This window comes from Thalassophryne amazonica, chromosome 15 (assembly GCF_902500255.1).
Source record: "Thalassophryne amazonica chromosome 15, fThaAma1.1, whole genome shotgun sequence".
Lineage (NCBI taxonomy): Eukaryota > Metazoa > Chordata > Actinopteri > Batrachoidiformes > Batrachoididae > Thalassophryne > Thalassophryne amazonica.
The window spans coordinates 72,327,933-72,345,340 of NC_047117.1; the positions used below are offsets into that span (position 1 = coordinate 72,327,933).

The 17,408-nt window shown below is 41.0% G+C and overlaps 1 protein-coding gene across 1 annotated transcript in view; it reads right to left on the minus strand.

Moving 5' to 3' along the window:
- Window positions 1-17,408, minus strand: part of ccdc39 (coiled-coil domain containing 39) — a 31,454-nt gene that overhangs the window by 2,995 nt on the left and 11,051 nt on the right. The window contains exons 7-19 of the mRNA XM_034188862.1: window positions 17,152-17,343; window positions 16,943-17,046; window positions 16,704-16,836; window positions 15,941-16,135; window positions 15,694-15,858; window positions 15,418-15,555; window positions 14,728-14,936; window positions 14,537-14,660; window positions 14,274-14,433; window positions 12,720-12,826; window positions 7,605-7,745; window positions 4,915-5,094; window positions 3,689-3,768 (exon numbers count right to left, since the gene is read on the minus strand). Coding sequence (XP_034044753.1) covers window positions 3,689-3,768; window positions 4,915-5,094; window positions 7,605-7,745; window positions 12,720-12,826; window positions 14,274-14,433; window positions 14,537-14,660; window positions 14,728-14,936; window positions 15,418-15,555; window positions 15,694-15,858; window positions 15,941-16,135; window positions 16,704-16,836; window positions 16,943-17,046; window positions 17,152-17,343 — 1,928 coding nt within the window. The remainder of the gene's footprint in view (window positions 1-3,688; window positions 3,769-4,914; window positions 5,095-7,604; window positions 7,746-12,719; window positions 12,827-14,273; window positions 14,434-14,536; window positions 14,661-14,727; window positions 14,937-15,417; window positions 15,556-15,693; window positions 15,859-15,940; window positions 16,136-16,703; window positions 16,837-16,942; window positions 17,047-17,151; window positions 17,344-17,408) is intronic.

Consider the following 17,408-nt stretch of genomic DNA (forward strand, 5'->3'; position numbering starts at 1 on the left):
GCATTGAACCATTTTCCCAGGCATTTTATTGGGCTGCCCTCGATGGATGGAATGACCTCACCCTGGACTTTGAGGCTAAACTTGCTGGTGACTCTACCCTTCCTAATGACCATATTCCTAGACTTCCTGGCTTTAAACAGCATACCTGCCCAGGTGGCGACACTACCCAAGGTTTCCAGCACCCATCTTGCTTGGACGTGCGTCACAGTTGTTACAGTGATGTCGTCCATGAATGCTCGCAGCACTGGCTGCTCTACACTGGATTCCAACTTGGGACCCCGGGTTATGCCCTCTGCTGCGGATAACAATAAGTTCATTCCCATAATGAACAAGATGGGGGAGATGGTACACCCTGTTGGAATCCCCTTTTGGAGGTCCAGCCAACTGGTGGTAAAGAGCGCTGATGCAAACCTAAGTCGAAATCCCGCAAGATAGTTGTTAATCAAGCCTCGAATTGCCATAGGAATGGAATAATGGTCAAGCCCTTCTTGGATGAGGTTATGTGAAATTGACCCATAAGCGTTGGCAAGATCTAACCAGACGACTGTTAGGTCACTTTTCTTCTGCCTTGCTTCTTGAATCAATTGACTAATCATCGAGGTGTGTTCCAGACAGCCCGAAAAGCCTGGGATACCACCTTTCTGGATAGATGTATTGATATATTGGTTTTGTATCATATAGGTGGTAATTCTTCGTGCCAGAACCAAAAAAAAAGATCTTACACTCTACACTAAGGAGAGAGATTGCCCTAAACTGAGAGATTGTGGAGGACCTCTCCTCCTTTGGAACAAAACATCCCTCCGCCAGTTTCTAGCTGGGTGGAATTATGCCCTTGGCCCAGATCTTCCTCATAATTTTCCACAACCTCCTAAGGAGTTTGGGACATTTCTTGTATACCTTATATGGTATACCACTTGGGCCAGGGGCAGCTGAAGATTTGGCTTTACGGACGATGTCCTTAACCTCCTGCCATGTAGGTTCCTTCATGTTCAACTCAATTGTTGGCTTTCCAGGCCTTGAGATATTGTGGTTGGTTCCTAGACCCTGACCCCTATTAGGGTCGCTGTAGGCTTCCACAAGGAACTCTTCTACCTCCGACTTAGAGCTGGAGAGTGAGCCAGATCTTTGTTGGCCGAGAAGTGTCTTAGTGAAGCTGTATGGGTCTCTTACAAACTGAGCTCTCTTCTTCTCTTTTTTCCGACGCTGCTTCCGAAGCTGTTCTGCTCTTCTGAGCCTACGCAGCTGTCCTCGCAGCTCAGTTGTTAGATCTCTAATACCTTCTCTCTCGGTCAGTGAGCTGGTCTTGAACCGTTTGCTCAGCGCCTTTATCTCGCTCCTTAGCTGACGAATCTCCCTCTCCCTCCTATTTGGGTGCTGCTGCGGTTGGCATTGGCCTTTCTGCTCTATTGTACCAAACCGTTCCTTGGCAAGGTTGTATATTATGGTGGTAATTGCATCTATCTTCCTATGTACCGACCCTGCTACGGTTACTTCCAAAATACCTTCAATATCATCCTCCAGTTGTATCCACGCCTTATCGTCTACCATCTTTGGCCATCTAATCCTCTCTCGCTTCGCCAATTGGGTTGAGGTTACTGGAGGGGGGTTCACATTAGCAGGTTTCTGGTGCTGAGGCAACTCAGGTGCGGAGAGATCTTCAGCACTATGGGGTGCTTCCTGGCTGTAGGTCTCCATCGTCTGACCAGACTCTGGGTCTGTGCGCTGCACTGGGGTTGCTGATGTTCCACACTTAGACCTGCTCTGGTGTTGCTTAAGTCCTCTGGTGCTTTTGCAGATCTTCCCGCAATGGCACCGTACAGTGTACTCCACTCCAGTCAATGTAGATTGCTTAAGCTTTCTCGTAGTCATGTTCCTTGTCCTGGCCGATACCGTTATATCCGTCCCATTGAGCCTCTCTTCCGCCCCCCCTCTCGGGAGACTCTGGGGGTATTGTTCATTTAATTCCTTTGTAGCTTGGGTTGGTGCCCTCTTGCGAGTGCTGCTCACAGGATAGCTAGCCCTGTGTGCCCACGCCAGTCTTTCCTGGAGGTCAGCTGTCTCTCCAGCGTCACCGACCTTTCTCAGTTGTCATCTAGTCTAATTCCTAGAAGCCACTGGTAACCCAGAGATGACTTAATGAATACACTTATTAGTGCCTTCCTCAGCTACCTTAGCAGGTAGCTGTAGCTTTAGGCCTGGGGCAGATGTCATCAGGTGGTATCCAACCTTCTCTGGGTGTTTCAGCCCTAAACCACGACACCCTCCAGTTGGTGGGCCCGCAGTGAGTGGCAGCTGAAGATTTGGCTTTACGGACGATGTCCTTAACCTCCTGCCATGTAGGTTCCTTCACGTTCAACTCAATTGTTGGCTTTCCAGGCCTTGAGATATTGTGGTTGGTTCCTAGACCCTGACCCCTATTAGGGTCGCTGTAGGCTTCCACAAGTAGTTGTAAATGTGCCAGAGATAATATTGGAATTTATCTGTTATCGGTTATCTGTAACTTCCGATACATTTTTGGGTGGTTTATTGTTTTATCTTTACTTTATCTGTTATCGAAGTTAATTTTTTGGTTATCTGTGCCCACCACTGTCTGTTAGGATGATACCTGTCTCTCAAACTCTAGCATAGCCTGCTTCCAACACAAAAAAAAAAAGAATGTCCACCTGCCTGAAGGAGGCAAGCCCCAAGACCACAGATTCCTCTAGCTTTACCCAGACTCAGCTGATTCACTACCTTTAGAATCTCACAGTGATTCTGTGGTTTGCAGCTGACAGACAGATCAGCTACCAGAATGCTGACACCAGAACGGTCCATTATCCTGGCAGGAAGATCAGTTTTATACAACTGCTTCAAACGTTAGAAGACATTCCAGAAAGGGGAGAGGTTTTCTCCACTCCAGCAGGCGACTTCACTGACTAGCATCACTTTCAGCAGATGGGATGAGTTCATCATTGAAATCACCTGCTGTATATCAGTGGCTACAAAGAAAACCTGCACCCTCTCGGCCCTTTCTGGAATATTTTTGAACACCACTGATACACGTTTGTCATATATTATGTAAAAGTGAGTGAGAAATAAACACTTCTAAAACTGAAAACACCATTTTTGAAACCTAATAATACCTCTGAAATTATTTACAAGACATTTTGCAGATGTGAGCATGGTGACATCACAGGTAGCTCGCTGCAAAACTCTGTTTCATTTGTGTGTAACTATATCCTCTTTGTCGTATATTATGTAAAAGCTAGAGAGAAATAAATTCTTGTAAAGCTGAAAATGTTGTTTTTGTAACCTGATAACACTTCTGGAGTAATTTACAAGACATTTCGCAGACGTTAGCGTGAATGCTACCTTATACTAACTCAAAGCTAAATTCCTATGCAGTTAAATGTCTCATTAATACCTGCAAATACACAGAGGGTGACCTACATATATTCCTTGATTTGCACAACTTCCACTTTTAAAATGTAAATATTGTTTTTGATTGACAGAGAGGCTTTATTGAACATGTACAAATTGTACGTAAGACGATAGAATCTTAATGACACTAAACAACAATGACATTAAACAACTGCAAATTCTAAAGAACACAAAGCTGATATGGCCGAGGGTATTTTAGCACTGCATTAAATTTTTATAATGTTTAAATACACCTTCAAAATAGAAGGCTTTGCAGTTGTAGTCTGACCTGACAACGATGGAGCTGCGGGCAGAATTTGTCTTGGAGCTGATCGGTGTGGAAACAGAAGATGGAAGAAGCTGGTTGACCTGGAAGATCAAGCAGAAATAAAAAAAATTGAGACAGCAAGTATGATTGTGATGATGGTTCCTATCTTCATGCCTCTCAAAGTAAACAGTGTTTAGATTTCTTTAAAGAGGACTTTAAATTGCAGCTACAGTTTGCTAGAAGGCACATGGGAGACTCGAGCCTAGATCTTATCTATTTTTCATGAAAATCTTTTTCTGTGCTTCACTCCACCATGAAGCTGTTCATACAACAGACAAAAGTTGCACTATGCATTTCCTTCGATCACAGTCACAGAAGCCTATCACCCCTACACACGTGTCTGGGTGTGTTGTTGACTTCCCTCACAAGCTTCCTTCTTGAAGGTCACTCAGGTTTTAGAATTGCTGACTCTTGACAGTACAGTCAAACTTGACAGTTTGTATTCATTAATGGTTGATATCAATTAAGTCAGAGACCTTATCAGTGACTTGGAAATGTTCATGTATGCACCCCTGGACTTAGCTAAAGAAAACATACTGTAAAAGTGATTATGGGTATAAATAATCCTGATAAGTGAGGAAAAAGAACTACAAAACAAAGTGGGAACAAATGGTTTGAAATGGTTTCAAATATGCAAAACACAGCAAATAACTTCCAGCTCTAGAATGTGGAAAGAGACTTCTAGCAACATCAAAGAAACCCGTTACAAGGAAATGGTGTAAGTAGGAGGAACCCCCCCTCCCCAACACACACACTTTAAGAGACTGACTGGACATTATTGAAGAATTACAAGAAATGGTGATATTTACACTACACATAATTTAAGACTGCAGCAGTCTTCATGTTAGGGAAAATAGTAGAAGTGGACTATTTATATAACTTGTCACAAAGACAAAAGGTTCTGGACTGAATAACGGAGGCTATATGGTCTAAGAGCTGATTGACACCTTGTTCTGTTACTTGATCATATTTTTTAAGGAAATTTAATAACACAAATTAAAAAATAATAATCCTGATAATTAGTCAATCCAATCACTTATAGGCTCTAAAGATGGAGGGATTATGTACAGAAATGACTGTAATGGTAAATGGTTAATGACACAAGTGTCACTGTCCAAATACTTATGGACCAAACCGTAAATTAACATTGTGAATGTAAATACAGCGCGGTGACACTCATTTGATACCTGCAGAAAATACATCTCGAGCACAGGTCTCAGTTCAGGTTTGCACTCCATGGCCTCATTAAGCATAGCGTTTAGATTTTTGTTGAATTCTCTTATTTCCCTCAGCTTGACGTCCTTTTCATCAGAGGTTTCCGTTCTCGTGTTTGCTGCAGAGTGAATCCGGTTGGTCAACTTCAAGATCTGGCAATAACAATACATAGTAAAAGAAATTAACTGCTGACAAATGCCTCAATTCTTGTGCACCTGTATACAACACAGAGAGAAGAGAAGAGAAGAGAAGAGAAGAGAAGAGAAGAGAAGAGAAGAGAAGAGAAAGAGATCTGGCCTGTAGACCACATTAGATTATAATTTACTGTGGCCCCTGTGTCCGTTTGTGTGTAAATACACTGTATTTGATGTGGGCGGGGTTGGATAAGTGGTGGTTTTGTTTCTCAAAATCTTCCTCAGCCTAACATGATAAAGTAATAATGATATAATTGCTGTTAAACCTTAAAGCTACCGTGTGTAAGAGTTAGTGTCATCTAGTGGTGAGATTGCTGATTGTATTATGCAGTAACCAGTCATGATTTTGTTTTCCTTCACATTTTTGCTTCTTTAGCAACAGGGATTCATTCTCTCTTGCCATTTCTATGATAAGAAATACAGTTGTATGTAAACATTTGGGCACCCCTGATGATTTCCCCGATTTTCCTTTATAAATCATTGGTTGTTTGGATCAGCAATTACAGTTAAATGTATCATATAGCAGACAAACACAATGATATTTGAGAAGTAAAATTAAGTTTATAGGATTTACAGAAAGTGTGCAATAATTCTTTAAACAAAATTAGGCAGGTGCATAAATTTGAGCACCCCAACAGAAAAAAATACATCAATATTTAGTAGATCCTCCTTTTGCAGAAATAACAGACTCTAAACACTTCCTATAGCTTCCAATGAGAGTCTGGATTCTGGTTGAAAGTATTTTGGACCATTCTTATTTACAAAACATCTCAGGTTTGTTGGTTTCTGAGCATGGACAGCCCGCTTAAAATCACACCACAGATTTTCAATAATATTCAGGTCTGGGGACTGAGATGGCCATTCCAGAACATTGTACTTGTTCCTCTGCATGAATGCCTCAGTAAATTTTGAGCAGTGTTTAGGGTCGTTGTCTTGTTGAAAGATCCAGCTCCAGTGCAACTTCAACTTTGTCAGTGATTCATGAACATTGTTCTCAAGAATCAGATGATATTGACTGGAATCCATGTGACCCTCAACTTTAACAAGATTCCCAGTACCTGCACCACAGCATGATGGAAACACCTCCACATTTTACTGTAGGTAGCAAGTGTTTTTCTTGGAATGCTGTGTTCTTTTTCAGGGTTGTTATGTCCAAATAACTCAATTTTAGTTTCATCAGTCCACAGCATCTTATTCCAAAATGAAGCTAGCTTGTCTAAATGTGCTTTAGTATACCTCAAGCAACTTTGTTTGTGGCGTGTACGCAGAAAAGGCTTCCTCTGCATTACAGCATCATACAGCTTCTCCTTGTGCAAAGTGCGCTGTATAGTTGAACGATGCACAGAGACACTATTTGCAGCAAGATCATGTTGTAGGTCTATGGAGCAGGTCTGAGGGTTGACTATGACTGTTCTCACCATCCTTTGCTTCAGCTTATCTGAGATTTTTCTTGGCCTGCCACTTCAGGCCTTAACTAGTACTGTGCCTGTGGTCTTACATTTCCTCACTATGTTCCTCACAATGGAAACTGACAGCTGAAATCTCTGAGATAGCTTTTTGTATCCTTCCCCTAAATCGTGATGTTGAACAATCTTTGTTTTCAGGTCATTTGAGAGTTGTTTAGAGGCTCCCATGTTGCCACTCATTAGAAGAGAGGCAAAGAGGAGAAACATTTGCAATTGGCCACCTTAAATACCCTTTCTCATGATTGGATTCACCTGTGTACGGAGGTCAAGGGTCAATGAGCTTACCAAACCAATTTTGTGTTCCAATAATTAGTGCTAAATGTATTCAATCAATGATCAATAAAATGACAAGGGTGCCCAAATTTATGCACCTGCCTAATTTTGTTTAAATAATTATTGTACACTTTCTGTAAATACTAGAAACTTCATTGCACTTCTGCTATATGATATATTTAACTGAAATTTCTGATCCAGACAACCAATGATTTATAAAGGAACATCATGATAATTATCAGGGGTGCCCAAACCTTTGCATACAACTGTATGTATGAGCCTTCAAAAATGAGGCTCTCAAACCTATTAGCCTGCACGAGCACACAGTAGACAGCATATTGTGGACCTACCACAGATTCCTCTTCTTTTTTCTCCCGTCTTCTGGCCCTGCTACAAAATGCAAAAGATGGAGTAAATATGTCCTTTCTGGCCTACTATATCAAAATGGCGGCCTCCATGTGTGGGCCCACTCCCATGTAGACATGAAGGGTTCATTCTAAGCTATATAGAAATGAATAGATGGTTATGAATGCTATATTCCATTTCTGCTAAGGAATGCCAAATCCTACACACTGTAGCTTTAAACTCTCAAAAATCTCAGTCTAACTGAATTTGAAAAATCTGCTGTACACAGCTTCTGTCAAGAAATCAAACAACTCAAACTGATAACCAACACTTTCTAGTTAATTAAACAACATTAAATATGTGTGGGATGTGTCTATTTCCAACCTGTTTCCTGGCTCTGTCTATTTGTTGTTGCTGTGAAGCGAGATCTCTGTTTAGTTTAGTGATGAGCAGCTTAGTGTGGTTTAGGATCTCTGTGGCTTTCCGCTCTTCTTGTAGCTGATCCTCTTCGACACTGTTCAGCTTCTAAAAATGAAGATAAGTTCGTAAATGTACGCACGCACACGCACGCACAGACACACACACACACACACTTGAGATGTTACATACAGTTGTGTTCAGAATAATAGTAGTGCTATGTGACTAAAAAGACTAATCCAGGTTTTGAGTATATTTCTTATTGTTACATGGGAAACAAGGTACCAGTAGATTCAGTAGATTCTCACAAATCCAACAAGACCAAGCATTCATGATATGCACCCTCTTAAGGCTATGAAATTGGGCTATTAGTAAAAAAAAAAAAGTAGAAAAGTAATAGTAGCATCTGCTGCATAGTCGCATTACAATAATAGTAGCATCTGCTGTTGATGCTACAAACTCAAAACTATTATGTTCAAACTGCTTTTTTAGCAATCCTGTGAATCACTAAACTAGTATTTAGTTGTATAACCACAGTTTTTCATGATTTCTTCACATCTGCGAGGCATTAATTTTGTTGGTTTGGAACCAAGATTTTGCTCGTTTACTAGTGTGCTTGGGGTCATTGTCTTATTGAAACACCCATTTCAAGGGCATGTCCTCTTCAGCATAAGGCAACATGACCTCTTCAAGTATTCTGACATATCCAAACTGATCCATGATACCTGGTATGCGATATATAGGCCCAACACCATAGTAGGTGAAACATGCCCATATCATGATGCTTGCACCACCATGCTTCACTGTCTTCACTGTGAACTGTGGCTTGAATTCAGAGTTTGGGGGTCGTCTCACAAACTGTCTGCAGCCCTTGGACCCAAAAAGAACAAGTTTACTCTCATCAGTCCACAAAATATTCCTCCATCTCTCTTTAAGCCAGTTGATGTGTTCTCTGGCAAATTGTAACCTCTTCTGCACGTCTTTTATTTAACAGAGGGACTTTGCGGGGGATTCTTGCAAATAAATTAGCTTCACACAGGCGTCTTCTAACTGTCACAGCACTTACAGGTAACTCCAGACTGTCTTTGATCATTCTGGAGCTGATCAATGGGTGAGCCTTTGCCATTCTGGTTATTCTTCTGTCCATTTTGATGGTTGTTTTCCGTTTTCTTCCACACGTCTCTGGTTTTTTAGTCCATTTTAAAGCATTGGAGATCATTGTAGATGAACAGCCTATAATTTTTTGCACCTGTGTATACGTTTTCCCCTCTCCAATCAACTTTTTAATCAAACTATGCTGTTATTCTGAACAATGTCTTGAACGTCCCATTTTTCAGGCTTTCAAAGAGAAAAGCATGTTCAACAGGTGCTGGCTTCATCCTTAAATAGGGGACACCTGATTCACACCTGTTTGTTCCACAAAATTGACAAACTCACTGACTGAATGCCACACTACTATTATTGTGAACACCCCCTTTTCTACTTTTTTTTTACTAATAGCCCAATTTCATAGCCTTAAGAGTGTGCATATCATGAATGCTTGGTGTTGTTGGATTTGTGAGAATCTACTGAATCTACTGGTACCTTGTTTCCCATGTAACAATAAGAAATATACTCAAAACCTGGATTAATCTTTTTAGTCACATAGCACTACTATTATTCTGAACACTACTGTATGTGCAAAGCTGTGCAATCTGGAAAATATTTCCTGTTTCAAAAAATGTGTTAATATTTTTTCTCTATTATAATGGTACACAGTTACTTCTTGGTCCTGTTTGTGTAACATTATTCCATCTTGTCTGCATCGCCCCCAACCCTCCAATATTTATAGTTTTCAGATTCACTGATTCCTGTTGTAAAAACAACATTACAGAGTGTTTGCAAAAAACAAAAAAACCCCAAAAAAACAAACAAACAAAAAATAACTGTATTTACTCTATTCTGGAAAAAGGCTGTAACATAATAAAATGTGGAAAAAGTGAAGCAATGTAAATACTTTCCAGATGCACTCTACTCACACGGTGACCCCAAAGGGCCACTTATGTGATCTTTTTCTTTATATTAAAAAATAAAAAGATATCTGTGTGCAAATTTACAACATAATACTTCCTGTTCCACTATTCAAGTTGTTTTAATGTAATATATGTCACAGTAGTAAATTTTTAGTGATGAAATTCCAGACTTAAACTGGTCAAACTCCATACATGTAATTGTAATTATTATGTAATAAATAAAATTTTAAAAATCCAACTGTCTTCCATTGAAGATATCGGTTGTTTTCCTTCATACACATCTTCACATGGTGCAATACTATTTTTTCCCTGCCAGGTCCACGTCAAATCTCAACAACAGGCTAACAAAATAAATTAGCAGGATTAAGAAATCATGCATTGTCAGGAAAGCTCCGAAACTTGTAAAAAAAAAAAAATGATTTGACAACTTTAGGAAGAAAATTTGGACTTGCCCGATTTAGACAAAGTTATAAAGGATCTGTGCTGTCTGATCACAGTTTTACTTGTTATGGACAATCAGACACACTTCAATGTGAAGGCGGTAGTTTTTTTTAGGGCTTGTAGTAGCACCCCTCCAGCAGGTGGCACTCTAGGCAGTGATCTATGTGGCCTATCTGGATGAATGTGTCTATTTCCCAGTGGTGGCTGGCCCATAGGGGGGGCTGGGGCACCGCCCTTCCAGATGTGGAGGGGAAAAATTATAAAGTATATAGTTTTAAAAAGTATTATCAACATCAGTTTTGCTTAATAGTATGTGCCTACATGTAAACTAAATTATTAAAACATTTCCACCAACTAACTCTCATTCAATGCATTTCCACCGACAGAAGCACAGAATGTATCATTTCTCTTCTTGGGCGCTCACTCATCAGCCCCTTGAAGTGCAGCAATTGTGTATGTTGCTAAGGAAAATAATAAATATTTGGCCAATCAGCATCAGCAAATTTATTATCTTGTGGGTGACAGAATTGTCGCCCACGGACAAATTGTGTGTGGTTGCTAAGGAAATATAATAAATATCTGGCCAATCAGCATCGCCAAATTTAATGGCTTGGGTCGCCCGTGGATTTATCAAAATGCTGCTGTTTTTGGGAGAAACAGAAACCCCACCGACGTCTGGAGTAAGTTGAAGAACTTTGGGACTTTACGATTGCTGCATGCTCCTCCTGGCCATTATGTCCTTGGTGGTTTTCAGCTGCGGACTGACTCGCCTTTGGATTGCACTTCAGCTCAGGTGAGCTGACAAGCTGTTAGGATTTATACCCGAATGTTGCTCCTGGTGGGGAAATGAGGATGAAAATTTAAGATAAAACGAATGAGTGATGTTTGTTTGCTTTAGGGGGTCAAAGCTGTGATCTTTATTGGTACAGCAGACCAGTTATAACGGTTAGGGGGGGATCGGGGCTGTTTGTAACAGTGTACAAAGCTGCAGCCGTGCTGGCATTTTGATTTCAGTTTAAATGTAATGAGGATCAGCCCACAGAAGTGAACTATTCTTTGGAGTATTCACCAGTCTAAAATTAATGATTTGTTCAGTTAAAAAACAAACAAACCTAAAACAGCAATTTGCATGTTTTTTTAAAGAAATTCTAACTCAGCCACTACTGAGTTCACACAAGACACTTACAGTCAGACTAACTCAATTTTAGCAAAGCATTTAATTAAGTGGTTTTGTATACTCAATTTGCTTTGTCCTCTACAATGATAATTAATTTTAACCAATTTAATTTAAAGGTTTTGGTGTTACTAGTTAGCCAAATTACTCAATTTAAATTATTCTAGCTTCTTTATTTTGCCTCCATTCCACTCAGTAATGTTCATGCAAATTATTACCTTAATTCTCTCTCTCTCTCTCTCTCTCACCACCTCTTTCACTCCCTCTCTTTTTGGAAGGTGGCGTGAACATTGCAGTATGTACATCATGTTCTTTTGTCAACTGAGGAATTTTTCATGTTTTGAAAGAGTCGAAATTTGGTGATGTTTTCTATTAAGGGGGTGTCATTGTGAAACCCAGGATCTGTTTGTCTGAAGATAATGGCAGTACAGTACAGTTTGGTGTACTATGTGTAATTGGTGTCAAATGGTGAAATGTTCCTTGCTCAAGAACTTGAGTGTTGTATTGTATTTGATACTGTTCCTTTCCAAAGTATAAATGAGGCCTAATATAGCTGTAAATGGTTAACTATCTGTGAAACTGCTGATTTTGAGAAAGACATGAAATGATTATTGTGAAATTGTAGTAATTTTCTGACTTCTTTTGAACGCCTGTACTGGCCTAGGCAGGGAAATCTATAAGCCACTTCAGCATTACAAGTACGCGTGCGCGGCGGTCGGTGGCTATCGGGACAAACAAAGCCATGTGCGCAGCTGCAGTTACGGAAGCGTATTGCACTCACTGGATAAAAAAAAACATTGGACCACTGATCTTGTAATTACGAGAAAAGATCCGCTTCCGTCCGCTTTGTTTCTCCTGATAGCCGCCGACCGCTGCGCATGCGTACTTGTAATGCTGAAGTGGCTTATTGACACACCAGCCCCACCAAGATTTTTTTTCACCAGTCGCCACTGCTATTTCCAACCCGTTTCCTGGCTCTGTCAATTTTTTTTTTTGCCACATACCTGCAACCCAAGTAATTGCTGAAACCAAAAAAAAAAATAAAATGCCTTTGGTCTGGGTTTGAGTACAGTACGAGTGGCGCTCTCGGGTTACCAGTCTAGAGTGGAGCACCACTTTCTCCACTTGAAGTACACACACTTGACATTGGCTGGGCTCAACCACTACTCAAGTGATAAATGAACAAATACATGAAGGGAGTGGATTTGGACAATCCAGCATTATCTTACAACTGACTACAAATTACTGTATAATGGCTTGTTTTTAAGATAACATTAGGGTTTGACAGAGTGTGATAAAAAAGAAATTACCATAACTACCAACAATTAACATGATGTACATGTGTTAAAGTAAATAATGCACCTTTGTATTTTAGAGCTGTATAGTTTTCAATCACTTTCTATGCATTTTCTATAAAGTATTATTAGTATGGTGGAAGTAGTACAAGCCTTCAACCTTTAGGTTTTCTTGGAGCTCTTCAACTTGTTTATTCTTGAACATCAGCAACTCTTCAGCCATCCTCAGCTGCATCTCCAGCTTCAGTTTTTCCTGGTGTTCTGATCCTAAAGCCAAATAAAATAATAAAAATAAAAGTAGACAAATTACTGCTTCCAACTACCTGTATAAGCTTGTAATGTTATATTTTTTCTTTCAATAATGAAAGAACAAGAAGGACACTAAACTAACCACATCTTTATGCAGCACTTCATGAAGATGTACCGTATTTTCCAGAGTATAAGTCATGTTTTTTCTTTATTAGTTTGGGATGTCCTGCAACTTATATTCTCATCTTCAACCGCTTATCCGGGACTGGGTCGCGGGGGCAGCAGCTCCAGCAAGAGACCCCAGACTTCCCTTTACCGGGCCACATTGACCACCTCTGACTGGGGGATCCTGAGGCGTACCCATGCCACTGTGGAGATATAATCTCTCCACCTAGTCCTTGGTTTTCTCCAGGGTCTCCTCCAAGATGGGCGTGCCTAGAACACCTCCCCAGGGAGGCACCCAGGGGGCATCCTTACCAGATACCTGAACCACCTCAGCGGGCTCCTTTCAACGCAAAGGAGCAGCGGCTCTATTCTGAGCTCCCCACAGATGACCAAACTTCTCACCCTATCTCTAAGGGAGACACCAAAGACCCTCCTAAGGAAGCCCATTTCGGCTTCTTGTACCTGTGATCTTGTTCTTTCAGTCATGACCCAACCATCATGACCATAGGCGAGAGTAAGAACAAAGATTGACCAGTAGATCGAAAGCTTCACCTTGTGGCTCAGCTCCCTTTTCGTAACAACAGTACAGCAGAGCGAATGCAACACCACCCCTGCTGCACCGATTCTCTGACCAACTTCATGCTCCATTGTCCCCTCACTCGTGAACAATACCTCGAGGTATTTGAACTCCTTCACTTGGGGCAAGACCACGTTCCCTACCCGGAGTAGGCAATCCATCAGTTTAATTGGTTAATCACTGATTAACATCACTGTGAGCAGATGAGATGAGTTCATCAGTGAAATCTCCTGCTGGAGTCGGTGGCTGTAAAGAAAACCTAAACCCTCTTGGCCATTTCTGGAATACTTTGGACACCACTGGTATAGATATACAGAGGTGCATCACCTGGAGTACTTTTTAAGCTAAGTTAAAAACTGGGTAGTGTGTCTTTAACAGGACTTTTGCTATCGTACCATCTACCTGTACACTGTCAGATGGACTGAGCATACTTTTTCTCTTAAGGTTAGTGTGTCAGATTAGTGGTTTTCACTCCAAACACAGGCTGCTATCCACATTAAAGATGCATTATCAGCAGGCTACATTTTAATCTTAAACCATGCTTAAAGTCTGGACTCCTGTGAAAACAGATTCCCTGTCTGTGACCCGCTCAGTCACAGGGAGGAATTGGCCTGATCAACTCCTACTGTTGTGTTTAATTTAACAAAGGAGAGACTAAGAAATAGTTCCTTACAATTACTGATCAGCATTCATTTTATTTTCAGTGAAATTCACCATACATACTTGACCCTGTTGCTTCTTTTAGGGATTTGTGAAGTTCTGAGTTACTGTTGTTGAACAACTGAGTAGTGTTTCCCAACGCTTCATTGTCCAGCTCCATCTTCTGAATTGTGGCGTCCAAACTGTCTCTCTCCCGCTTGAGCTCCTCTTTCTCTTGCACAGCCTGATAAAAATCCCACCATGGTGAGTTAACTTGGTGCACTGCAGGAACACATTTTGCACCCTTGTTCACACTCAAAATGATGGCGAGCTCAAAAGCCTCCAACCTTTATGAAGAAGTAAGCCTGCGATTTCTCCTCTTCCCCCTTAGGTGGTGCTATGGTAAAGGTCAGCACCTCTAAGCGTTTCTTCATTGTCTCAATCTTGGATAGTGTTTCTTTCAGTTCGGCGCTGAAAAGGAAACATGCTAATTTAATCACAATTGATTGCCCAGTTTTGACCAAAACTGAGGTTTTACCTGCGTGCCTGTTTCTCCTGATCACAGGTCCTGTGCTGTTTGATGAGCATCTCTTTGAATGCTCTGATCTCCTCCTCACGCTCCTTCAGGGCTTTCTGCATCTCCAGCTGATTCTGCTCCAAGGAGATCATGTTGTCCGTCTTGTTGTACAGCAGATTTCTCACACGCATGACCTGCATCTTCACGATGTTGTGCTCCACCATGGTGTCCTAAAGAGAAGTATTGACATAGCGGCTACATTTGAATACTCATACTAGCTTACCATACAGTAGAGCAAAAGGCAGTATACCACAATCCGTAGGATGTCTGTCACTCAGCAGGCATTTAATAGTTATCAAATGATACCCGGATGATCTACTGTCTCCACAGTGTGTAAATGGACTACATTATACTATCCCAGGAGGCAGTTGGAGCCTGGCAACTGAAGAACAACAACTTCTTGGGAAAATTCAAAGAAGATGGCAGAAATACATAAAACAGGAAGAGCATCCAAGGGGCTGTGGCATTGTACAAAGACACCAGGAACGATTTCAAAAAGTCTGCCACTGCTGAATAGGAATTTTGGCAGCATACATGGCTATGCACGTGTGCCACCTGTAAACAAATTTTCAATATAAGTAAAACGTAAGTGCAGAAGTTCTTTAATGGATATTCCAAACATCATTTGTGCAAAGTGTGTGAGTTCCTTACCTCTTTTCTGAGCCTGAATTTTACCAGGTCCTTTTCACCATTTTTACAAATCAACTGCAGCTCCTCTACTTTGTCGGTCAGATCTCTCTTCTGGGCTTCTGCTTTTTCCACGTCATTTCTGAAATAGCGAACGCTTTCCTGTCCAAAGAAAATACAAATGTTTACTGCAGGAATTACAACTCTATAATTAGAAATTATAGCTGAATCGGTGTGAAAATGTTATTTTTTTTCATCAATTCTGTTTTCAGAATATGCAGAATATTCTGGTGAGCTGACCTCACATTCCTTGAGACCATCTGTAATCAGTTTGGCTGTCTTCTTCTCTTCTTCTAGAGTGCAGGTCAGCTCAGCAATCTCCTTTTTGACCATTTCTTTTTTCTCACTGTTATCTTCACCCTTCAGGTATGACAACTTATTTCTCATTACAATGATGAGGGACTCCTGCACAATACAGGAAAGTGTGAGCAAACTGTGGAGAATTTCTACCCTGGTGTGTAACATTGGACTCGTCGGGTAAACACGCCTGAGAGTTCATGGTTCGCTGCTGCTCTAACAGCTGCAGTTCCAGTTTTCTCAGCTCCCTTTCCAGGTCGGACAATGTAGCGTTATTCCTCGATATCTGAGCAACACAATCCTTCTCCTTCGTCTTGAGGGTCTGATAATGTTGTTTTGATCTAAAAAGCTCATCCCTGTGCTCAGACAGCTGGATATCCAACTCCTATTGAAAGGAATGCACCACAACACAATTACACTGAAAAATAAACAGAACTTTTGCTGTGTGTGTGTGCGTGCGTGCATGTGCCGACTGCTTCTGTGGATCCACACTGATGTAAATTTCCAAAATGTGCACTAAGGTGTGTGAAAATCTTATGATATTCCTGATAACAGAACAAAAGAAGTGAAACTTGGTTGACTGATCGGGGCCATGACTCCAACAGACAGCTCCATCAAAAAACATCTTGGAAATTGATAATGCTTGCAAACACAGAGAATACAAATACAACCGACAGCACATGCAACAATTTAATTTGGTAATACGTCTGCTGCTAAGTCAGACAACATAAGCAAACACAGAAATACTTTGCAAACCTCCACAACAGAAAAGCAGTAAACACAACAAAACATTTGTTTTCTTCGTTTGCCGGTGTTGTCTTAATTTTTAAGTGTTTTGGCCCCTGTGGATCGTATAAAACTACTGGAGGAGCTAAAAGTGAAGGAAATGTACAGAGATGAAGAAGTTAAACATCATCTGAACATGTGACATTCTTCCATGTGTGGTGTCTCACACTGATGGCCTGTTCCTCGTCGGCAAGAACCTGGTCCATCTGGTTGGATCGCTCCTCCTCAGTCAGTGATGTCTGTGTCACCACTTTCAGTTTCTCCTCCAGTGCAGCATTGTGCATCCTGGCCTTCTTGAGCCTAGAACACAGAGTACGCACATGTACAGACACATAAATGGAGTATGTGTGTGTGCATCACAAAGTAGTCAAATGATATGCAACAACAGACTGAACATTTCACAGACTTAGCATTGTTGTCCTCAATTTCTTGGTTCATGCTGGATATGCGGGACATCTCAGACTTCACATCAGCACTTTTCATGTCCAGTGCACCTTTGCAGGTCTTCATCTGCAGACAGAGTCAACCAGAGGACCATAATTAAGCTGCTACATCAGTTTGGAACAAATGATGTAGTCAGTGGCAGTTTTTCTTGAATTATTTGGTGGAATTGACCTCATCCTGCAGCTTGGTGCAGTTACTCTCCAGTTCCTTGAATTCTTGCTGGAGTTTTGTGTTCTGTTGCATACTTAAGGCTTTTTTCCTCTCAGTTTCCCTGCTGTTGGTCCTCACAGCACCCAGTAAGTGTGCCTTCTCTTTAATGATGCTGTTCTTCTCTCTGATGTTCTGGTTGGCTTGGGCAAGTTGCTGGAAAGATTAAGAACAAACCAGATTTACAAACATGTGCTTTGATTTGAATACACTGTTCACTG